The sequence below is a fragment of the Pseudophryne corroboree genome, chromosome 2 (genome assembly GCF_028390025.1).
Source record: "Pseudophryne corroboree isolate aPseCor3 chromosome 2, aPseCor3.hap2, whole genome shotgun sequence".
Taxonomy (NCBI): domain Eukaryota; kingdom Metazoa; phylum Chordata; class Amphibia; order Anura; family Myobatrachidae; genus Pseudophryne; species Pseudophryne corroboree.
The window spans coordinates 610,380,984-610,406,111 of record NC_086445.1 but is presented as its reverse complement, the minus strand read 5'-3'; the positions used below and the strand labels follow the sequence as shown (position 1 = coordinate 610,406,111).

The following is a 25,128-nucleotide window of genomic DNA, read 5'->3' as shown; positions in this document are numbered from 1 at the left end:
AAAGTGCCATTTGGGTACCCAAATGGGTCACTTTTCACACATTTAACTCACACCCCCAGGGGATACAATTTAATAGCTCCTTTCGGCGCCATCTGCTGACCACCAGTACATTTGAATTTCGCCCCTTGAGTTGTTGGTGATGGGCTGGCAGTTGGCCCCCATTTAAGCATGGCGTACTTTAATAGATAAAGCACTGTGTGAAGGGTTGCACTCTCTTCGCCACCATACTTCTCCCCCCCCCCCTTTATAAATAAAGCTGACCCTTTTCCACACCAATACATCTCCGTGGCATTATTTTAGTTAATTTAATATTGTTAACCTGTGTATAAATGTAGGCTGACATCAGCCAATAGAGTTTTTAAGAAAATGAATAGCAAGTTTAATACTACTTTTAATTTCTAAGAATCTGCACCACAACCACCACTACCTATGAAATGGACAAAGTCTAAATGTTTCATTTGGATCACTTGAAAAGTAAACCCTATGTGTGTTGGATACAACACTTGGGGGTCTATTTTCTAACCCCCGTCATTTTTCAAACACAGCCTGTAACATGGCAGTTAGGAGCTGGTTGGCTGGTACTTTATCCCTTTATAAAAAAAAACACCCTTTATGCCTTCTTCTTCTCCTCACATGCCAAATAACGTGCACACTGTTTTTATATATATAATTACAAGGTGCAAGGTACTACACAGATGGCCTCATTTAGATGCATTAGTCACTGACAGGGATATTGTATTAGTTTTATGTTTATTTTTTGGTGTTGATTATCAGATTTAGATTTGTTGTGCCTGCGCGCCTTGGTTCCCTCCGGCCACTGTGTGACGGCCTTTCATGTCCCGGGCTGACCGTGACAGCTAGCCTATCTTGGATGGGCGCCGCCTCCTGTGCATCATGTGATGCGCTGGGGGGACGGCGTAATCCATGGGAGGACCTGGTGGGTTTAGACTCTCCAGGGGGAGTGGCGGTGTGACGCTGCCCGGCACCTGGTGTGCAGGGAGGTGCGGGCACGCCAGTCATTCTGACATCACGATCGGAGCGCGGCGCACAGCGGCACGTCCGAGTGACGTCAGTCTGTTCCCCACGTGTGGCGGTGACAGCTGGCAAGCAGGTAATTATACACTGGGTTTAAATAGGCTGCGAGTGCAATGCAGCGGTTGGGCACTTGGCACTTTATTCTATTGCACTGCAGGATGAGCAGTGCTTTAGCAAATATGCTGAGTTTATTAATCCCCTGATGAAGGCATACGAAATGGCTGTTGGGATGTTGAGTATACTATTGCATATGACACTTTGCTGCTGAATTACTTGTGCTGCATATTTGCATTTGATTTTTTGCACTTTACAAAAATACAGAAAGATTTTCTCATGATTTAATAGTGTGCTGGTCTATCCTGAACTTGGTTCCTGTGGGATTCTCTAGTTTATGGACAGTATTTTATATATATATATATATATATATATATATTTATATAATTACAAGGTGCAAAGGTTAGCATTATCCTCGTGTATATTTGAGCTATCATCGGCGTTGTGCATGATAATCAATAATGTGCTTACCTTTTAATAAGCTGTTTGGAATTCTGTAGAAACAAAAAGAAAAATGGTGATGTAGGAAAGCAAAATAAATGTTACAGGTTGTGTGAAGGTGGTTTTGTCACAGTGACAGCATGATATTCTCATCATCAAATTATAACATGGACAGATAATAAAGTAAGCAAGGAGAATCATTATAATAAGCAATAATAAAAAATTGGGAGGTTTATGATTCACCGGTTCAAATGCTAATTTAAAACAAGATGTCATGCTTTTATAAATCTTGATCTTTTCTAATTGCATAACCACGATTAAATCAGGTGACATACGGCCTGTAATGACTCACCAGCAAGAAGGTAGCATGACCAGGCTGTTCCAGTGCCTGAAGTGCACTTTGCAGCAGGTCTGATGAGGACTGAAGTTGCTCCTGGTATCTAATTACAAGTGAATGCACAAAAGTAAGCTTCTCCTCCTCCGCTTCTAATAACCTCTCCACAAGCTCTGTCTTTTTCTCCTGAAGGATCTTGTTTAGTTCTTCAAATAGTACATTCAGAGACTCCTTCTTCTTCTGACTGCACTCCTGTACAAATTAAGAAAATTAAGGAGCATATTTATCAAGCCAGTATTTTATGTGTCTACATAATTTTATATAACAACAGCAGAAGATTACAGAGAAATCTCCGTCGATATTCCGAAAATGCAACTGGCAGGGACAGCAGTTAGTGTGACCACTGTCCCAGAGAGTTACATTTAGTACATACTGTAGGGAGGATAATCTTGTAAAACATAATTATCAGTGCTGCAGTGTATAATGAAAAGAATTGTGACACTTCCACGTTATTTAGTACAAATGCCCCTAATTCTTTAGTTAAAACTAGGCAGCCAATTACAATCTCAGTTTACGAACCAAAGGATAAACTCTAATTGCTGCTGGTCTCCTTTGTTACAAATTACTGTAGAGGCTTTCTCACTAACTACATGTTCATCTTATATCTCTAAATGTGTTATAAGAATATTCCAGTGTGTCTGAGTTTGTAATGTAACACACATGTACTGTAACCTCACAGATTATCGTACCTTTATCGTTTTACATGACTCCTCCAGCTGGCTAAGGATAGACTGAATTCTGTCATTACCAGCGACCAACATTGATATGCAGCTGTTTAGTTCTGTCTGTGAGCAGAATGCAAGTAAAAAAATAAATAATAAAATTACTTTTACATTGCAAGTGACTTTTTTAAGATCACTCTCCCCTTTATAGTAATCTAACATGTCAAACTGAAAGCCTTTGTAAATGCACTTATAGCACTAATCAACTGTTTCCCAACTCCAGTCCTCTGGGACTCTTAACAGTGCAGGTTTTACAGATCTCCTACTTGGTGCACAGGTGTATTCATTACTGGCTGACACATTTTAAAAGATCCATAGGTGGAGCGAATTATTTTACTTGTACCACTGATGAGATCTGTAAAACATGCACTGTAAAGGGGGGTACTCACGGAGCGATATTCTAAGCAATCTGACTAGATTGCTTAGAATTTAAGCAGGATCGCTCTGTGTGTACCCCCTACAGTGATAGCGATGCGCAGCCCCGCGCATCGCTATCGCTGCTGCTAGATTGGCCTGCTGTGCAGGCCAATCTAGCGGGTCGCTCACTTCACCCGCTGGGTGAAGTGAGCGCCCCCCTCGTCTCCCCCCGCACGCTCAGCACAGATCGCGCTGTGCTGAGCGGCGGGAGAGATGTGTGCTGAGCGGTTCGCTCAGCACACATCTCTCCCCGCTTCGGCCCATCTATATGGGCCTTAAGGGGCCCTAAGGATTGGAGTTGGTAGTAAGTAAGTCAGCTTTTCAAACTGCCATTACAGTTCATGTTTTATGGACATATATGCTTGAACCCAGGTGACTTAATTAGTAACCAAGACAATTTGATTTAACCATCTGGACACAAGCATGGATATCCTTAAAACCTGGAATGTAATGGCAAATTCTGGGAAACTCTGATATAAGTTATGATTAACTTTTTATTTTTCATTCAGATTCTAAGCTCTGTGCTTGAAATTTAAGTTAACACTAATAGTCAATAGACAGTCAAAATCAGCTAATGTACAGGCACATCATGTTACTGGAGCATAATAATCCATGCTGTGTATTATGACATCTATATAGTATCACTGTACATATGTAAAACAATTTATCAACAAAACTTCAGTCTCTGTATTTCAAATATTGTCTTAGAATAAAGGGGGGTACACACGGAGAGATCCTTTCTTAAAATCTAAGCCAGAGGTTCCCAAATGCGATCCTCAAGGCACCCCAACAGTCCAGGTTTTAGGTATATCCATGGCTCAGCACAGATGGTTAAATCAAATTAACTAAGGTGCTAATTAAGTCACTTGTGGCAAAGCATGGATACATTTAAAACCTGGACCGTTGGGGTGCCTTGAGGACCGCGTTTGGGAACCTCTGATCCAAGCAATCTGACTAGGGGGGTCATTCCGAGTTGATCGCTAGCTGCCGTTGTTCGCTGCGCAGCGATCAGTGTAAAAAAATGGCTAATCTGCACATGTGTAGGTGCTGCAATGCGCACGCGCGTCGTACGGGTACAAAGTCCATTGTGGTTTTTGCACTGCTTCTAGCGACGATTCCAATCGCACAGACGGCCTCAAGGTGATTGACAGAAAGAGGGTGTTTCTGGGTGTGAACTGACCGTTTTCAGGGAGTGCTTAGAAAAACGTAGGCGTGTCGGGGAAACGCAGGCGTGGCTGGGCGTTCGTTGGGCTGGTGTGTGACATCAAAAGCCGTCCCTCCATCGTTAGAATCAACGCACAGGATAAGTAACTACAGGGCTGGTCTTGTTTTGCACACAAAGATTATGCAGGCGCTCTGCTGCACAGGCATTCACACTTCTGCAAAGCGAAAATGCACTTCCCAGTGGGCGGCCGCAATGCATTTGCACGGCTGCTACTAACTGATAGCGAGCGATCAACTCAGAATGACCCCCTAGATTTCTCAGATTTTAAGTACGGATCTCTTGTGTGTATGCCCCACAGCGAAAGGCGTAACTAGGGTTTTCGGAGCCCAGGGCAAGATGGAAAATGGCGCCCACCCCCCCAGAAAAAAAAAACATAAAAAAAGAATCATGTGCGCGCGCGTCGGAAAAAAATGGGCGTGGTCACACACCAGAAGGGGTGTGACCACGCTCCAGAAGGGGTGTGGCCACTGAAAATGGCCCACAGTGCCAGTTACATTGCCCCACAGTGCCAGTTACATTGCCCCACAGTGCCGGATACATTGCCCCACAGTGCCGGATACATTGCCCCACTCAGTGCCAGTTACATTGCCCCACAGTGCCAGTTACATTGCCCCACAGTGCCAATTACATTGCCCCACAGTGCCGGATACATTGCCCCACAGTGCCGAAAACATTGCCCCACTCAGTGCCAGTTACATTGCCCCACAGTGCCAGTTACATTGCCCCACAGTGTCAGTTACATTGCCCCACAGTGCCGGTTACATTGCCCCACAGTGCCGGATACATTGCCCCACAGTGCCGGATACATTGCCCCACTCAGTGCCAGTTACATTGCCCCACAGTGCCAGTTACATTGCCCCACAGTGCCAGTTACATTGCCCACAGTGCCAGTTACATTGCCCCACAGTGCCGGATACAATGCCCCACAGTGCAGGATACATGCCCCACAGAGCCAGATACATTGCCCCACAGTGCCAGTTAAATGCCCCACAGTGCCAGGCCCCACTCAGTGCCAGTTACATGCCCCACAGTGCCAGGCCCCACTCAGTGCCAGTTACATGCCCCATTTGGTGCCAGTTACATGCCCCACAGTGCCAGATACATTGCCCCACAGTGCCAGATATATGCCCCACAGTGCCAGGCCCCACTCAGTGCCTGTTACATGCCCCATTTGGTGCCAGTTACATGCCCCACAGTGCCAGATACATTGCCCCACAGTGCCAGATATATGCCCCACAGTGCCAGGCCCCACTCAGTGCCAGTTACATGCCCCATTTGGTGCCAGAAACATTGCCCCACAGTGCCAGTTACATTGCCCCACAGACAGTGCCAGATACATGCCCCACAGTGCCAGTTACATTGCCCCACAGACAGTGCCAGATACATGCCCCACAGTACCAGGCCCCACTTGGTGCCAGATACAAGCCACCCCGTGCCGCCGGACCGCCCCCCCCCCCCCCCCCGGTCACTTACCGGCCGGTAGCTTCTTGTTGCTATGTGAGGGGAGGAGAGCGCAGCGCCTCTCCTTCCCCTCGCCGCTCCAGGTCTCCGGCGGCTGTCTGGCGCCGGTTCGCCAGCCAATCAGAGCTTGCGGACCGGCAGCCAATCAGGAGCCGGTCCGCAAGCTCTGATTGGCTAGCGCCGGAGACCGGACACAGCAGCGCTGCTGGCAGCGCTGCTAGTGCTGGCAGCGGCGGTGAGGGGAGGGAGAGACGCTGCACTCTCCTCCCCACACATTTAAGGTTGACAGGGGCGAGTGGGGCATGATGCCCTGGACGCCGGCGGCGCCCCCCTCTCCTGGGCCTGCCAAGGCGCCCAGGGCACGTGCCCCACTCGCCCTACCCTAGATACGCCTCTGCCCACAGCGGTTGCGATGCACGGCCCTGGGCACAATCTAGCACCTCGCTCATTTCACATGAATAAGTGTACTGCCCTTAAAAGTTACCGAAAGAGACACTGGGCTTATGTAACAAATTCCTAGATTAAGCAACTGGTATGGTCTCAGGAAGTTTGCAGCTAAATTTATTGCTGTAATCAGCTGTAAGGTTGGTTTTGCTTATAACTGATTGCGGATTTTAATTTTCGCATTGTATGTCTTTATTTATTAACAGTTGCTTATATAGCGCAGCATATTCCATTGCGCTTTACAGAACAGTGATAACACAAAACTGGGTAATAACAGACAGACATGCTCGCCAGTTTACAATCTATATGATTCTTGTACTTGCTAGTTCCTTAATCTCAGAACCTATTACATAACCCAATATATGTATCTTAATGGAAACCAACATAATAAAGAGGAATATATACTAATATTTTGTACGCGTAGGTAAACTGCCCTGAGAAAAGGTAAAATCCTTTTCATTCCTAATTGTGCAGCATCACTCAATGGGGCATATGTATTAAGCCTGAAGACGGCATAAGGAAGTGATAAACCAGTGATAAGTGCAAGGTGATACACGCACCAGCCAATCAGCTCCTGCTAATTTACATATTGGAGCTGATTGGCTGGTACGTTTATCACCTTGCACTTATCACTGGTTTATCACTTCCTTATGCCTTCTCCAGGCTTAATACATCTGCCCCAATGCACCAGTTTTAGATTTATTTCAGTTTCTTGACTTTCTTCACCCAATCTCCTTTGGGTTTTTACAGTGATACATATGTATAATGAAAATGAAAGGATTATGTGCATTCTGTTAAATATAATTTACAATAGTATTGTTATAAGCTTTGATCCTTAATGCACCATTCTGTTTTACACGACAAAATAATGAGTCCAATGTGACTGAACTGGAGCAGTAAGGGTGGTGTTAGAGATAAATAACGGAAGAAGCATGTACTGTACAGCAACAGCACCAAAATTAGAAAAAGACAATTTAGACAATTTAACAAAGGTTAATTTTGCTAAAGTTGAAACAAATAAGGTTGTTGCAACAGTGAAATAGAATATACATTTAAAAAAAACTGACAGTAGAGAAAGCCAAGAGTGTTGAAAAATATGATTGATGAAACAAAAAAAAAAGAAAGTGATGAAGAGCCTTTGATAACATAGCATTCATCTCAAATATCCTACTTCAACCTGTTCTGCCCTTCCACCCCCACACAGCTGTGAGACCTGGCTGCAGAGTCAACTCTTTCTAAATATAACAGGTGACTTGACAGGGCTCTGCTTATAAATAAGTGTCCACCATTGATATACAGTACAAAGATAGAAGTATCGCAGCACTGGCAGCACAGAGGAACAAAAACAAAGGAATTATACTGAGTGCTGAACCAGAACAAAGGAATTGGGCTGGTCATTTTGTTTTACAGTAATGTACAGCTTTACCTAAGATTTTAATTTGTATGTTTTATAGTTTGTCTATATGTCTAGAAGAAACTCACATGGAAATTTCTGTAGTTAGGATAAAAGTACTGATATACACCCTAGAAGTGGGACTGATCAGCTTAAATTGGGACAGTTGGGTATAGAAATAATATATACACACACATACTTATTTTATTGTGGAATTTGTAAATTGTTTTGGGATCAATATAATAATCTCCTAGGATTTGTCCCATCGCCAAACTGTAGGCACAATGGGAGTCAGGGCCTGCACTACACCCACCTCCAACAGCTACCACTGCAGCAAGCAATGGGACAGACTCTGGCCTAGTTGGAGTGGATGGAGAACCCCCTGGGAACAGGTAAGTATGTAGCCATGGGAGAGAGGGGGTGGGACAGAGAAGGTGCCAGATGAGAGTGACCTGGGTATGCAGTATCCAATATACTAGTAATTAATATTTCAATAACTGTTGCTGGCACTTGTATTTGCCCATTTGATCATTTTGTTTTGGCCCTATATGTCTCACCTTCTGAGTCTGGTATATATTCTGGAGGGGAGATACTTCACAGTCTTTATGAGCACCGAACACTTTGCACATAGAACAGGTTGGTACTTGGCAGCTCAGACAGTATATGTTTATCTTCTCATCTTCATGCTTCTCACACATTGGGTGATTTTCCTTTTTTTTCTCTGGTCGGCTAGTCACATGTAAATTAGAAAAAGTGACATTGTGAGCAGAACAGTAGTAGGCTGTCTACGAGACATCAAAAAACATCCTCCAGTTCCCCAGGTTACCAGTTCTCACGTGTTAACTGTAGCTACTTCCTTCCCTGGAAATATGATATGACACTTTTGACATACCCACCTTGTGTAGTCCTGTTTGTAGATCTCTATTATGTTCTCCACAAGTAAGTTCCTTTGTAGCCCATAAACTCCATGTCGGTCTAAAATGACCTCATGACGACAAGTTGGGCAACGAAATTTACCCCCAGATACAGATGTCCGTGTGGGCCAGTATGGGTTTCCAGCCTACAGTGACACAATAAGTCAGAAATACAGGGTAATCGCTGCTAAAACTTATCCAGTAAAGCTTTGCAGTAGGCTAGGAATAAAATAAGAGACATTTCTATAAAACAAATAAAATAAAGCACAGAATAATAATCACTGCAAGCATTTGTAGATAGGGGTCACTATACATTACGTTTCTAAACATAGACAAGGGGTATAGATGAACACTTTACCACGTGGTCACAGACCATGGTAATGCAGATCCTCCATGACTCCTTGCACTAGGCACAACATACGAAATTAAGTGGGAAGTTCAGAAGCAAAGAGTTTTGTACTTGGTTAATGGAGTCAAGTTGGACTCGGAGTTCATGGCAATGAGGCTAAAGCAGCATGGTTCCACATGAATCCATGACACAATACAGAAACCATGCATTAGATAAAGTGTGTGTGTGGGGGGGGGTTGATTAATCAAAGCTTGGAGAGCGATAAAGTACTAATCAATCAGCTCCTAACTAGCATTTTCAAACACAGCTTGTAACATGACAGATGCTGATTGGTTAGTACTTTATCTCTTTCCACTTCATCTCTCTCCAAGCTTCAATAGATTTCACCGAAAGTATTAAACATAATCACATCAAGCAAGAGAAATGCTGCATTTATGAGGACTTACTCACAGACAAGCATATTCCTTTCTGCCCTATTAGAACACACATCTTCTCACCTGAAACACGTCATTGGCACATTTCCGGCACAAGTTGTGTTGGCATGGCAGGATCACCACAGGCTTGTTAAACATCTCAAGGCAAATAGGACAAATGAGCTGTTTCTCCAAATTATCCATAGGATTATTGTCTCGGATAATATCTGCATTGTAATCCATGGCACTTTCACAATCACGTCTCCTCAATCCTTTGAACGTGGAACTCTTCTCCAACCTTTTCTCACCTATTTGTAATTCTCTTTGCACCTGTTAAGAATTAGTTTCCTTGTCTTGTATGCGGCTTTCTTCCCTGAAGTCCTGTCTGTGAATGTCTCTTGCTTGGCCTTGTGTGTGATTCAGTTAGTCCAAGATTAGCTCCTGTTTTCTCTGCTGTCCCTTAGACCATCCTATATATAACTTGTGCGCTGGTCACATGCATATGGTGGGGACGGACATATCACACATTCCTTGGTCTGTCCTGTAGGTTCATGTTTCCTGTGGTCTCTGGGAGTACACTGAGCTGTCACATGAAGCAATGAGTAATCTATGGAAGCACAATCTGTAAACAGGGTAGCTCATGTATGATGTAAAGTTTGGATTTTCCAGGCATACAAATAAACAACACATTTCCAGGGACAGATTCCTGGCACCTCATGTCGATTTTTAATGCTATCATAACTCCAGCTTCTGCTATTGCTGCTGACATCCCATTTGCCACAGTAATGGGAAGACTGTTGCTACTATATCCAAATACATTACAGACACGTTTCATTTGTATTCATTTGAATAATATAATATTAATTTCTATGGGCTCTATTGATCAATATGACCCACAACCTGCAGTACCTTTCATTTTGCAATGCTGCTTCATGTATCAATGTGCGGATTTGTTTTAATTGATTATTCCCCTTCTTGCTATTTGGGTACCTCCCTGCTCAGCAGTCTCCTTTTCTTGGTAATTGGCATCCTAATGCTGGTGGCAAAAGGAAACATGAATTGAACATATTTGTTTAACCCGGCAAGAATGCGGCAAAGCCTCCCTGGCTTTTTGCAAAACAGTATTGATAAGTATAGAACCAATGTAATTTATGAGTGTCCCGGTTTAAAGGGTAAGCCTAAGTATAGGCATCGCCATTTTAGGGTTTTTGCCGCTTGATAACATACCCACAGAGGTTTATCGGAATGGCAGTGACCGCTGGTAAATTAGTTATGGCTGGATGAATCTGCATTATTTGTAGTTATTTATTATTAACTATTACCAGTTATTTATATAGCACACACATATTCCGCAGCACGTTACAGAGAACATTTGGCCATTCACATCGGTCCCTGCCCCAGTGTAGCTTACAATATATAATCCCTACCACATGTACACACTCACACATTCATACTAGGGTTCATTTTTATTGGGGTCCAATTGACCTATCAGTATATTTTTGGATTGTGGGAGGAAGCCGGAGTACCCGGAGGAAACCCACGCAAGTACGGGGAGAATATTCAAACTCCACACAGGTAGAGCCATGGTGGGAATCGAACCCATGACCTCAGTGTTGTGAGGCAGTAATGTTAACCATTACACCATCCGTACTAAATTGAACAAAGCAGCAAAGGAACATTTCACCATTGGTTAAGATAGAAAATAGTCTCTTCCTTGCTTGATAATGGGGTTTAATTCAGACCTGATCGTAGCAGCAAATTTGTTAGCAGTTGGGCAAAACCATGTGCACTGCAGGGGGGGGCAGATATAACATGTGTAGAGAGAGTTAGATTTGAGTGGGGTGTATTCAAACTGAAATCTAAATTGCAGTGTAAAATTAAAGCAGCCAGTATTTACCCTGCACAGAAACACAATAACCCACTCAAATCTAACTCTCTCTGCACATGTTATATCTGCCCCACCTGCAGTGCACATGGTTTTGCCCAACTGCTAACAAATTTGCTGCTACGATCAGGTCTTAATTACCCTCAATATTAGGGAATTTTAAAGAAACTATTAAAAGTGCTTAAATTTCATAAAAACAATTGGTCATACAGCAAGCAGCTAGCCAAGAAAAATTAATATATATCAATTTATTTCTAATTAAAATAACCTTAAGAAACATCATATAATATTACACAAATTAATTTATATAAAATGCTCAGTATATAACTTGCTAAAGTCGTAGCGAGTTATGTAATAGGTTCCAAGATTTCGTACTAGGTGCTTTTGGCAAGTTTGGTAGTAAAATTAAAGCAGCATCATTTATAAAGCTGGTAATGCCTATTATAGAGGCCTTTTAAATGAGCGTTACAACTAGAGATGAGCGGGTTCGGTTCCTCGGAATCCGAACCCCCCCGAACTTCACCCATTTTACACGGTTCCAAGGCAGGCTCGGATCTTCCCGCCTTGCTCGGTTAACCCGAGCGCGCCCGAACGTCACCATCCCGCTGTCGTATTCTCACAAGATTCGTATGCTATATAAGGAGCCGCACGTTGCCGCCATTTTCACTCATGCATTGGAGATGATAGGGAGAGGACGTGCAGCGTTCTCTTAGTTGTGTTCAGTGTGCTGCAAATATCTGTGCTCAGTGTGCTGCAAATATCTGTGCTCAGTGTGCTTGCAAATATCTGTGCTCAGTGTGCTGAAAATATCTACGTTCTCTGCCTGAAAAACGCTCCATATCTGTGCTCAGTGTGCTGCAAATATCTGTGCTCAGTGTGCTTTATTGTGGGGGTGGGACCACCAGTATTATATAGTAGGAGGACAGTGCAGAGTTTTGCTGACCAGTGACGACCAGTATTATACGTTCTCTGCCAGAAAAAAGCTCCATATCTGTGCTGCATTGTAGTATATAGTAGGAGGACAGTGCAGAATTTTGCTGACCAGTGACCACCAGTATTATATCAGTACGGTACAGTAGTCCACTGCTCTACCTACCTCTGTGTCGTCAAGTATACTATCCATCCATACCTGTGGTGCATTTTAGTTGTTGTGCGCAGTATATATAGTAGGAGGACAGTGCAGAATTTTGATGACCACCAGTATATAATATATAGCAGTACGGTACAGTAGGCCACTGCTCTACCTACCTCTGTGTCGTCAAGTATACTATCCATCCATACCTGTGGTGCATTGTAGTTGTGCGCAGTATATATAGTAGGAGGACAGTGCATAATTTTGCTGACCACCAGTATATAATATATAGCAGTACGGTACAGTAGGCCACTGCTCTACCTACCTCTGTGTCGTCAAGTATACTATCCATCCATACCTGTGGTGCATTTTAGTTGTGCGCAGTATATATAGTAGGAGTACAGTGCATCATTTTGCTGACCACCAGTATATAATATATAGCAGTACAGTACAGTAGTCCACTGCTCTACCTACCTCTGTGTCGTCAAGTATACTATCCATTCATACCTGTGGTGCATTTTAGTTGTGCGCAGTATATATAGTAGGAGTACAGTGCATAATTTTCCTGACCACCAGTATATAATATAAAGCAGTACGGTACAGTAGGCCACTGCTCTACCTACCTCTGTGTCATCAAGTATACTATCCATCCATACCTGTGGTGCATTTTAGTTGTGCGCAGTATATATAGTAGGAGGACAGTGCAGAATTTTGCTGACCACCAGTATATAATATATAGCAGTACGGTACAGTAGGCCACTGCTCTACCTACCTCTGTGTCGTCAAGTATACTATCCATCCATACCTGTGGTGCATTTTAGTTGTGCGCAGTATATACTGTATAGTAGGAGGACAGTGCATAATTTTGCTTACCACCAGTATATAATATATAGCAGTACGGTACAGTAGGCCATTGCTATTGATATATTACTGGCATATAATTCCACACATTAAAAAATGGAGAACAAAAATGTGGAGGGTAAAATAGGGAAAGATCAAGATCGACTTCCACCTCATGCTGAAGCTGCTGCCACTAGTCATGGCCGAGACGATGAAATGCCATCAACGTCATCTGCCAAGGCCGATGCCCAATGTCATAGTAGAGAGCATGTAAAATCCAAAAAACAAAAGTTCAGTAAAATGACCCAAAAATCAAAATTAAAAGCGTCTGATGAGAAGCGTAAACTTGCCAATATGCCACGGAGTGGCTAGGAACGGCTGAGGCCCTGGCCTATGTTCATGGCTAGTGGTTCAGATTCACATGAGGATGGAAGCACTCATACTCTCGCTTGAAAACTGCAGTGCCACTCCTAGATGGGCCAGGTGTTTGTGTCGGCCACTTGGGTCGCTTAACTTAGTCACACAGCTACCTCATTGCATCTCTTTTTTTTCTTTGCATCATGTGCTGTTTGGGGACTATTTTTTAAATCTGCCATCCTGTCTGACACTGCAGTGCCACTCCTAGATGGGCCAGGTGTTTGTGTCGGCCACTTGGGTCGCTTAGCTTAGTCACACAGCGACCTTGGTGCACCTCTTTTTTTCTTTGCATCATGTGCTGTTTGGGGACTATTTTTTTAATCTGCCATCCTGTCTGACACTGCAGTGCCACTCCTAGATGGGCCAGGTGTTTGTGTCGGCCACTTGGGTCGCTTAGCTTAGTCACACAGCGACCTTGGTGCACCTCTTTTTTTCTTTGCATCATGTGCTGTTTGGGGACTATTTTTTAAATCTGCCATCCTGTCTGACACTGCAGTGCCACTCCTAGATGGGCCAGGTGTTTGTGTCGGCCACTTGGGTCGCTTAGCTTAACCATCCAGCGACCTTGGTGCACCTCTTTTTTTCTTTGCATCATGTGCAGTTTGGGGACTATTTTTTAAATCTGCCATCCTGTCTGACACTGCAGTGCCACTCCTAGATGGGCCAGGTGTTTGTGCCAGCCACTTGGGTCGCTTAGCTTAGCCATCCAGCGACCTCTGTGCAAATATTAGGACTAAAAATAATATTGTGAGGTGTGAGGTGTTCAGAATAGACTGGAAATGAGTGGAAATTATGGTTATTGAGGTTAATAATACTTTGGGATCAAAATGACCCCCACATTCTATGATTTAAGCTGTTTTTGAGGGGTTTTTGTAAAAAAACACCCGAATCCAAAACACACCCGAATCCGACCAAAAAATTTTTAGGGAGGTTTTGCCAAAACGCGTCCGAATCCAAAATACTGCCGCGGAACCGAATCCAAAACCCGAAAAATTTCCGGTGCACATCTCTAGTTACAACCATTTGCATATCTATGATGGGTGCATTGTATACAGTGCACATGGGCTCTTAGGTCTGGGGTGACCCGCACTGTGCAGCCATATTTAAATACCTACTTCTCATTAGTCCCACATTGTAGTTGCAGCTGCAGCATAAATCACTGGGAAAATTGCGTGGCAGCCATTTTCCCGAAGGTTTGTGCATGAGCAATTGACTAGTCTCTGGGAACAAGGCATGGTCGCCATGTTACCAGCACAATGCAGAGTATGCTCATGGGCCCTTCCTCTCTTAAAGCACAATGCAGAGTATGTACATGGGCAAACCACCACTGATTACAACCTATAACTAGGCTTACCATACAATCCCTTTAAACCAGGACACTCATGGATTACACAGGTTCTGTGGCTGATTAAACCAGGTGAAATGCAGGCTTGAAGTCAGCCAGCCACAGCACCTGCAGTGTCCCAGTTAAAGTGGATAGTATGGAGAGCCTACCTACAGTATGACAAATATGACAAGAGCATAAAATCAGGGATATGATTGCAGATATCATACATTTTACTTGTAGCCCATCAAAGGGAGCGAAAATTGCTCCTCCCTCACTGAACACTAAATGACTGCCCTTCATGACATCATCTGTCAGTAAAATATATCCATGATGTAATACATTAGGACAAAGCATTCTGAGATCTTTGCTGTTTTTCCACATTTTTAAATTATCCCCATTATATGCTGTCACCGCTATGCTACAACATTCTAAATATATACAGGGTGCAGATGGTTATTTGAATTTAAAGATAAAGTAGACACTTTAGGAATTGATTGCAACGGAATACAGTATTTGTACAGCTTGAGTCTTCCATATCCCAGAAGTATTTTGGATTTTTCTGTATTTTGGAATATACAGTATGCATACCATAATAAGATATATTGAGGATGGGTCCCAAGTCTAAACACAGAATGCATTTATGTTTCATATACATATACACATTATATTGTACATACAGCTTGAAGGTACTTTTATACAATATTTTGTATCATTTTGTGCATGAAACAAAGTTTGTGTACAATGAACCATCAGATAGCAAAGTTGTCACAGTAACGCTAAACAAAATCTGTATTTTGGAATATTCTGTATATTGGAATTTTGAATGGGAGACCCAACCTGGAACAGATTACAGACATTTGTTTATCTGGTACAGAAAGATGTTAGGAAACCTGTTTACAAAAAACCTGCTCCTTTTACAAATGTACCTGGGTCCTGAGCAGGGGGTCACAAGAGAGGTCATATGATGTCTATTTAAGTAGTCTGAAATAGGTGCAACTGCAAAGGTTCCCAGAAATGCATAGAGTACAAGGACAAGGGGGAAATGCAGGCTATTGCTTCAGGGGCACATGATGTTTGGTGTCAGGCTGCAGGAACAAGAGGACAGCACATAAACAAACTGAAGAGTGGGAGGAGAGAATGAAGAGGAGTAAGAGATAATAGAAAAAGGGAAGGAGGGAAGGATTCAGACATTTATTTAAGAAAACTACAGTAGAATAAAAAGTTGATGTTATCCAAAACGAACAATGAATGGTTAGCATTCATTTTGTAAACTACTGTAGAAAAATAAACTGATTGGCTGACACATGTAATACCATATTTTTCTTGTTTCAAACCTGCCCCAACATTAACCTGCCACTCGCCCCAATGTTTTTCACATAAAAAAAAACAGTTTTATGGCATTATTATGTACATACCTCCCAATCTACCGCAACCTACTGATCACAGGACAGCTCCCTGAAATCAGGACAGTTATTCACAATTTTTCATAAATTCCCCACTTTTTATTTAACTGAAACAAATAGTTTGTTGAGAAACAACCTTATGACAGACAGGCTCAAAAAGAACACCATGAGAAGAGCTAGGAGCACAGTATTAGTCAAACCATTTCTTTAATTATATGAGATGGTACCCAAAAGAAACAGGAATTAATTAATAATTAATTAATTATTAATTATTTATTTGCACATTTTGAAACTTCAGTCACCCTCAAAATACTCTCCACTTGAATCAATACATTTGGCCAAATCTTTTTTTTCCATTGCTCAAAACATTTTTTAAACTCATCTTTATTGATGCCTTTTAATACTTTTGCCGTTTTTTGTTTCACCTCTTCAATATCAGCAAAATGTTTTCCTTTTAAGGTCTCTTTTTATCAGAGGAAATAAAAAAAGGTTGCACGGGGCGAGACCGGGTAAATACATACGGCGGGTGAGGCAAAGGTTTCATGTAAATTTTTTTGTTAAAAATTGCTTAACACTCAGCTCTTTGTGGGCAGGTGCGTTGTCATGATGGAAGAACCAGTCACCTGTTCGCCACAAATCGGGACATTTTTTCCTTAAATTGTCACGCAACCTTTTCAAAATTTCCAAATAAAAACTTTGGCCCTGGGGTATAAATTTTTAGTGCACAATCCCTCTCACATCAAAGAAACAAATGAGCGTTGTTTTCACATTTGACCTCACTAAAAATAGGCAAAATAGTGAATAACTCGTTGGACAAGAAATTCTCTGCAGACAAGTGCTACCTTCCCCCGTAACCTCAGCAGGGGCACTGGCTCAGAAGGGTTCCGCAAACATTTATCTGGTGGCGGAAGCCCATTCTACAAGCGACCCGCATTCTAGAACATGATTCCTGTTTCTTTTGGGTACCACCTCGGGGATCGGGTCACGTGACCGGCGCTCGGGATCCCAGTGGTCACAATGCCAACACCGCGTTCCCAAGCGTTCACAAGCGTTCACAAGCCCGACAGTTGACATGCCGATTAACAGGGACTATTCCCACTCGTGGGTGTCCACGAGAACAGAACCTGTGGCGAGCACAGCGAGCCCGCAAGGAGCTCTATTGCACTTCCCGCCGCCAGCATTTTGCTGACTTGATCCCGGGTTTGGTATGCTGACCGCCGGGTACCCCAGCGCTGGTCTCGCCTATCCAACTGCCCCCCCCCCTCTCGTATATGTGGAATTCTACTTGAGAATCAGTATTTCATAGAGAAGTGAAAAAGTGAAGAAGCGTTTGTGACTGTAACTTTCGTTGAATGTGAACAGCAGATCTGATGAAAGTAAAGGCTGCTATTACAAGTGTTTGGCAGGCTTTCTTAGGGTAATGTGTTGTACAGACATCTGGATAAAAGATCTTCCTCGTTGCCCTCCCCTCTTTACATAGATGAATTTAGTCTGGTTATTTTGACTGTGCTTGCTGCAGCTCCCAGAATGGACAGTGAAGAGTATGGAGTGACAGTACAAACTGAAATAGAACATGACACCACCTCTGCAGTCAGGTCCTGATTCACCCCCAGAGCACTGCACTAAGTGGAGGAATACATATTAAAGTAGCATTACAATCAATGTGGTGGCAATCCATTACAGAGGTTTAGAAAAAATAAATAAATAATAAAATGAACTATTTAAAAACTCATGGCTTGTATTCATTCACATGCCATATCTCATAACGGGTGGTCTTCTGTATGCCGGCGGTCGGGCTCCCGGCGCTCAGTATACCGGCGCCGGGAGCCCGACAGCCGGCATACCGACACTTATTTTCCCTCGTGGGGGTCCACGACCCCCATAGAGGGAGAGTAAAATAGTGTGGCGCGCGTAGCGCGCCACCGTGCCCGTAGCGTGGCGAGCGCAGCGAGCCCGCAAGGGGCTCATTTGCGCTCGCCACGCTGTCGGTAAGCCGGCGGTCGGGCTCCCGGCACCGGGATGCTGGTCGCCGGGAGCCCGACCGCCGGCCAGCCGTAGTGAACCCCTCATAACTCAATAGTAATTCACAAGTGTAAACTCAAGATTCTGACACTACGTACAACCAGTACTAGTATGAACAGGGCTCTTCTCCAAAGCCTTCAAGTGTATGAAGCTGGTTGAAAGGCTACACAGATAGTGTTAGTAAACTGCTCCATTAAGAATGTTAGCAAAGAAGGAGTATGACATTTCAGGGATGCATATTGTTTTAATGTTGTCACAGAGGGACCGATGCAAAGTTGAATGCTGGTCTGTTTTACAGATGCAAGTACGGATGCGCAGAGGCATACGCAGGAGCATTGTCAGAACTTTGTGGGCCCCATAGCAACATATTGAAGGGGCCCCTGTCCAATGCTACTAGAGAGACACCTCTCTGCAGCAGTTGTTCATTTTATGCCCCATAACAGAGCGGTAGTTCATTTTATGAACCATAGTAGTGCCCTAGTTAATGTTCTACCCCATAGTAGTATCCTGTTTAATTTTATGAACCATAGTAGAACCCAAGTCCATATTATGCAACATTACATTGGTGCCCCCAGTTCATATTATGCTATACTATAGTGTCTCCACTTCATAATGTGACACATCACAGTACCCCAGTTCATATTATGTAATGTTTTTAATGCCCACCAGTTCATTTTATACCACATTACAATGAGCAGGTCAAGGGGCATAACTAGATATATTTTAGGCCCCAAACAAAGAGTTTGTAAGTACACCCTATGTACCACACAATGGTGAAATATTTATAAAGCACATGTAACTGTGACAGGGAAGGTGGCCCCTCTCAGCTCTGGGTCTCATAGCAGTTGCACTCACTGCACCCATGGTACATGCTCTTGTATATTACACATGTAACTGTGACAGGGAAGGTGGCCCCTCGCAGCTCTGGGCCCTATAGTAGCTGCATTCCCTGTACCTATGGTAGCTACACCCTTGCATATAACATATGTAACTGTGACAGGGAAGGTGGGATCCTCTCAGCTCTGTGCCCTGCATCTTTAGGCATAGTGAAAGTAAGGGGGGTTTGCAGGGCCGCCCTTTGTTAGCCCTCCCAGCCCCCCACCCCCACCCCCCGGCCAGAGCACACCAACATCGCTATCTTTCCTTCTCGTGCAGTATCAGAACCAGACAGCCTAAATGCGAGCAGGGCAGTGTGAATTGAAGGCAGAGAATCAGGTTTTATGAGCTACCGATTGAGCTTTCCGACCAGAGGAGAGATAAGAGGGTGGAGAGAGCTGTAAATGGCACAGGGATCTCGGCTTCTCCTCCTTCCCGACTGGGTGTCTGAGTCCTGTGTAATATGTTATCTAATGAGGGTCTAGAGAGAGAGACACACACACAGAGTCCTCCTGAGTCCTGTACCAGTGTGTAAGTAGTACAGAGGCTGCTGCTGCTATTTTTGCATGTGACAAGATAAATTATAGATTTTTTTTATGTGTATGTCTATGTGTAAGGTTGTTTAAGTTGTCTTTGTTCCACTACAAGAAAATGTTATAAAATAGTTGTCATTCAATTTGGTGGAGCTATAAACCATAACCAGGCATTATTAAACTATTAGTTTAAATCTAATATACCCCATTGGGTTAAAATTTAATGTACACAATCCATACATCCTAGCATGACCCAGTCCTGGAGGGATAACATGCTGTCTTACGTTATGACTGCAATCACCTGTTAAATAGTTCAACACAGGTGACACCAATCATATATTAAGAGGGAAGTCCAGATAGAGAGCATTTTGTCCCTCCTGGAATGGGTCATGTTGGGGGGTATGCACAATGTAAAATACACTTTCCCGCCTTCCACTGAGGGCCCCCTTGTCTTAAGTGCCCCGGGCACCCCCAAGGCTTAATTCGGCCCACATTCCACATTTAGAGTGATATTCCCAGCATAGAGTGATAAATGTATACTCTCATGTAACCTGTGTTCTGAGAGGGTAAGTAGACAGAAGTCAGAGTCAGCTTGTGAGTATGTGGGGATATGTTGGTTTTCAGAATGGTCTTTTGTAGTAATGATTGGACTGGTGCAAGTGCACAATAGTTATGATTGCACCTATAAATCCAAAAATACTTGTAGGTTGGCTCTGAAGTCAGAGATTCATACAACTCCATATAAGGATAACAATATACACAGTAAGGCACAGTTTTATAACCATCCACATCTAGGGTTGCAGATGTGATGTGATAAAATCGCCCCAATCTACTATGCGATAATTGATTACATCTCATGGATGTATCAATTATCACATACAGGGTAGAGCTTGCAAGATATCTCTGTCCCTGCGATGCCACTCTGCAGCCATATCGGGGTATTTTTTGTGAAAAATATCCCAAGTAATGGCTGCACATGCCTGCAATACCGCCTGCAATACACCGCCGGACACCCCCCATCATGACTACCCCCCACACCACTTCCCTCTCTTCCCCGCATACTTACTCTGTGATTGGTTGTCTGGTACTTTCCTATGGTCATGTGATCGCCGGGTTCCTGCACTGTGACCCGGTCATCTGATGCTGAAAGCTGCTTTACTTGCTGGATCAGAAGACTGGAGCACCAGGGGCTGTAAATACAGTGGGGCAAAAAAGTATTTGAACAGCCATCGATTGTGCAAGTTGACCAACTTAAAAAGATGAGAGAGGTCTGTAATTTCCATCATAGGTACACTTCAACTGTGAGAGACAGAATCTGAAAAAAAAACAGGTAATCACATTGTATGATTTTTTAAACAATTTATTTGTATATTCTTGCGGGAAATAAATATTTGGACAATCAAAAAGTTTAACTTAATACTTTGTAATAAAACCTCGATTGGCAATTACAGATGTCAAACGTTTCCTGTAGTTCTTGACCAGGTTTGCACACACTGTAGCAGGTATTTTGGCCCACTCTTCCATGCAGATCTTTTCTAGATCTGTCATGTTTTGGGGCTGTTGCCGGGCAACACGGACTTTCAACTCCCTCCACAGATTTTCTATTGGGTTGAGGTCTGGAGACTGGCTAGGCCACTCCAGGACCTTGAAATGCTTCTTACGGAGCCACTACTTAGTTGCACGGGTGGTGTGTTTGGGGTCATTTTCATGCTGGAAGACCCAGCCACGTTCCATCTTCAATGCTCTTACTGAGGGAAGGAGGTTTTTGCTCAAAATCTCACGATACATGGCCCCATTCTTCCTCTCCTTAATACGGTTCAGTCATTCTGTCCCCTTTGCAGAAAAGCAGCCCCAAAGCATGATGTTTCCACCTCAATGCTTCACAGTGGGTATGGTGTTCTTGGGATGCCATTCATCATTCTTCTCCCTCCAAACACGGCGAGTGGAGTTTATACCAAAAAGTTTGATTTTGCTCTCATCTGACCACATTACATTCTCCCAATCCTCCTCTAGATCATCCAGATGGTCACTGGCAAACTTTAGATGGGCCTGGACATGTGCTGGCTTAAGCAGGGGGACCTTTTGGGCGCGGCAGGATTTCATATGGTAACCTTTGTGACTGTGGTCCCAGCTCTCTCGAGGTCATTGACCAGGTCCTCCCGTGTAGTTCTGGGCTGATTCCTCACTGTTCTCAAGATCATTGATACCCCACGAGGTGAGATCTTGCATGGAGTCCCAGGTCGAGGGAGATTGTCAGTGATCTTGTATTTTTTCCTTTTTTTAATAATTGCGCCAACAGTTGATCTCTTCTCACCAAGCTGCTTGCCTGTTGTCGAGTAGCTCATCCCAGCCTTGTGCAGCTCTACAATTTTGTCCCTGGTGTCCTTAGACAGCTCTCTGGTCTTGGCCATGGTGGAGAGGTAGCAGTCTGACTGTTTGAGGGTGTGGACAGGTGTCTTTTATGCAGATAACCAGTTCAAACAGGTGTCATTAAAACAGGTAACGAGTGGAGGATAGAAGAGCTTCATAAAGAAGAAGTAACAGGTCTGTGAGAGTCAGAAATCTTGCTGCTTGGTAGGTGTCCAAATATTTATTTTCCACAAGAATATACAAGTAAATTGTTTAAAAATCATACAATGTGATTTCCTGTTTTTTTTTCCCCAGATTCTGTCTCCCACAGTTGAAGTGTACCTACGATGGAAATTACAGACCTCTCTCATCTTTTCAAGTGGGTCAACTTGCACAATCGGTGGCTGTCCAAATACTTTTTTGCCCCACTATATACACTGCTCAAAAAAATAAAGGGAACACTTAAACAACACAATGTAACTCCAAGTCAATCACACTTCTGTGAAATCAAACTGTCCACTTAAGAAGCAACACTGATTGACAATTAATTGCACATGCTGTTGTGCAAATGGAATAGACAACAGGTGGGAATTATAGGCAATTAGCAAGACACCCCCAATAAAGAAGTTGTTCTGCAGGTGGTGACCACAGACCACTTCTCAGCTCCTATGCTTTCTGGCTGATGTTTTGGTCACTTTTGAAAGCTGGCGGTGCTTTCACTCTAGTGGTAGCATGAGACGGAGTCTACAACCCACACAAGTGGCTCAGGTAGTGCAGCTCATCCAGGATGGCACATCAATGCGAGCTGTGGCAAGAAGGTTTGCTGTGTCTGTCAGCATAGTGTCCAGAGCATGGAGGTGCTACCAGGAGAAACATCAGCCAGTACATCAGGAGACGTGGAGGAGGCCGTAGGAGGCCGTAGGAGGGCAACAACCGCTACCTCCGCCTTTGTGCAAGGAGGAACAGGAGGAGCACTGCCAGAGCCCTGCAAAATGACCTCCAGCAAGCCATAAATGTGCATGTGTCTACTCAAACGATCAGAAACAGACTCCATGAGAGTGGTATGAGGGCCCGACTTACACAGGTGGGGGGTTGTGCTTACAGCCCAACACGTGCAGGACATTTAGCATTTGCCAGAGAACACCAAGATTGGCAAATTCGCCACTGGCGCCCTGTGCTCTTCACAGATGAAAGTAGTTTCTCACTGAGCACATGTGACAGATGTGACAGTGTCTGGAGACGCCAAGGAGAACGTTCTGCTGCCTGCAACATCCTCCAGCATGACCGGTTTGGCAGTGGGTCAGTAATGGTGTGGGGTGGCATTTCTTTGGGGGGCCGCACAGCCCTCCATGTGCTCGCCAGAGGTAGCCTGACTGCCATTAGGTACCGAGATGAGATCCCCAGACCCCTTGTGAGACCATATGCTGGTGCGGTTGGCCCTGGGTTCCTCCTAATGCAAGACAATGCTAGACCTCATGTGGCTGGAGTGTGTCAGCAGTTCCTGCAAGACGAAGGCATTGATGCTATGAACTGGCCCGCTTGTTCCCCAGACCTGAATCCAATTGAGCACATCTGGGACATCATGTCTCTCTCCATCCACCAACGCCACGTTGCACCACAGACTGTCCAGGAGTTGGCGGATGCTTTAGTCCAGGTCTGGGGGAAGATCCCCCAGGAGACCATCCGCCACCTCATCAGGAGCATGCCCAGGCATTGTAGGGAGGTCATACAGGCTCGTGGAGGCCACACACACACTACTGAGCCTAATTTTGACTTGTTTTAAGGACATTACATCAAAGTTGGATCAGTCTGTAGTGTGTTTTTCTACTTTAATTTTGAGTATGACTCCAAATCCAGACCTCCATGGGTTAATAAATTTGATTTCCATTGATAATTTTTGTGTGATTTTGTTGTCAGCACATTCAACTATGTAAAGAACAAAGTATTTAATAAGAATATTTCATTCATTCAGATCTAGGATGTGTTATTTTAGTGTTCACTTTATTTTTTTGAGCAGTGTATATATATATATATATATATATATATATATTGACATAAGTCAGCAATCGCGTTACTTACCCCATAAAAAGTGGCTCGGGTGCCCTCCTTGAATCTGAGCAGATTCCATTAGATACAAGCACTGGTAGGCACCACTCACAAGACTTGAAAAAGGAATAATCAGACGGACAGCGTCACTTTGTCCAACATTTCAGTCGTGTTTGACTTTTTTCAAGAACATATGCAAACATAAAAACATACCTTAAATAGTGTATTCCGTCCAGGAAGCCAAGCCCATCTTCCGGCCGCCTGTAGACCCCGTTAGATGACGTCACGGCGCTGAGCGTTGCCCTGGCTGCGTCATCGAATCAGGTCACGTGCCTGCCCCAGTGAACGTGACCACGTCATGCTCCGGCCTGTGGAACACAGCGCGTTATCCGACTTTCAACAGGGGGTGGACGTCGGGTGGTTGCCATGGTGCCCTGTACATGGAAACGAACAAAACTCACAGCAAAAAAATGCTTTGAAACACACATTAAAATACATGGATGCAAAAATTGTGAAAAATACATAAGAAGAAGAAAATCTATGATATAGGAGTGTAATGTGAGTTAACTCTTATAAAACTGAGCCCAGTAAATTTCAGTGGGCTGCAAACAATTGCGCCCCATAAACCATAAAAGATGTTGAAAAACATATAGTGTGTGTAAAACTCGGTGAAGGTGAAATTAAAAAAGGTCATGACATAGTCATAGACCTGGTGCATTATTCCGTAATGAATGAATAATGAGCCATACTGCTCTCACAATACCCACCCAACATGGCTAATCATGTTGATCAGATGCATGGATTCCTATACGATCTCTACAAAAACATCTGCCAGCATATGAAAAAAATCAATTAAAGCCAGTTTCCAACCCTAAGTGGTCTCAACTGAGGCATGACCTTTTTTAATTTCACCTTCACCGAGTTTTACACACACACACACACACACACACACACACACACACACACACACACACACACACAAACACACACACACTCCAGAGCAGCGATCAGGCTAAAAATCGGCTTTCTGCGCATGCGTATGCACCGCAATGCGCACGCACGACGTACGGGTACAAAGTCCTTTGTGGTTTTGCAC

The 25,128-nt window shown here is 43.8% G+C and overlaps 1 protein-coding gene across 2 annotated transcripts in view; it reads right to left on the bottom strand.

Annotated features, from left to right (window-relative positions):
* TRIM63 (tripartite motif containing 63) overlaps positions 1-9,722 on the bottom strand; it is a 28,455-nt gene extending 18,733 nt beyond the window's left edge. Inside the window, exons 1-6 of one of the 2 annotated variants that reach the window (XM_063954758.1) lie at positions 9,347-9,722; positions 8,483-8,646; positions 8,144-8,315; positions 2,614-2,709; positions 1,883-2,116; positions 1,561-1,583 (exon numbers count right to left, since the gene is read on the bottom strand). In XM_063954758.1, the coding sequence (XP_063810828.1) occupies positions 1,561-1,583; positions 1,883-2,116; positions 2,614-2,709; positions 8,144-8,315; positions 8,483-8,646; positions 9,347-9,505 (848 nt within the window). In that variant the 5' untranslated portion in view covers positions 9,506-9,722. The remainder of the gene's footprint in view (positions 1-1,560; positions 1,584-1,882; positions 2,117-2,613; positions 2,710-8,143; positions 8,316-8,482; positions 8,647-9,346) is intronic. The other variant, XM_063954757.1, reaches the window with a different exon arrangement.
* Positions 9,723-25,128: the final 15,406 nt, after the last annotated feature.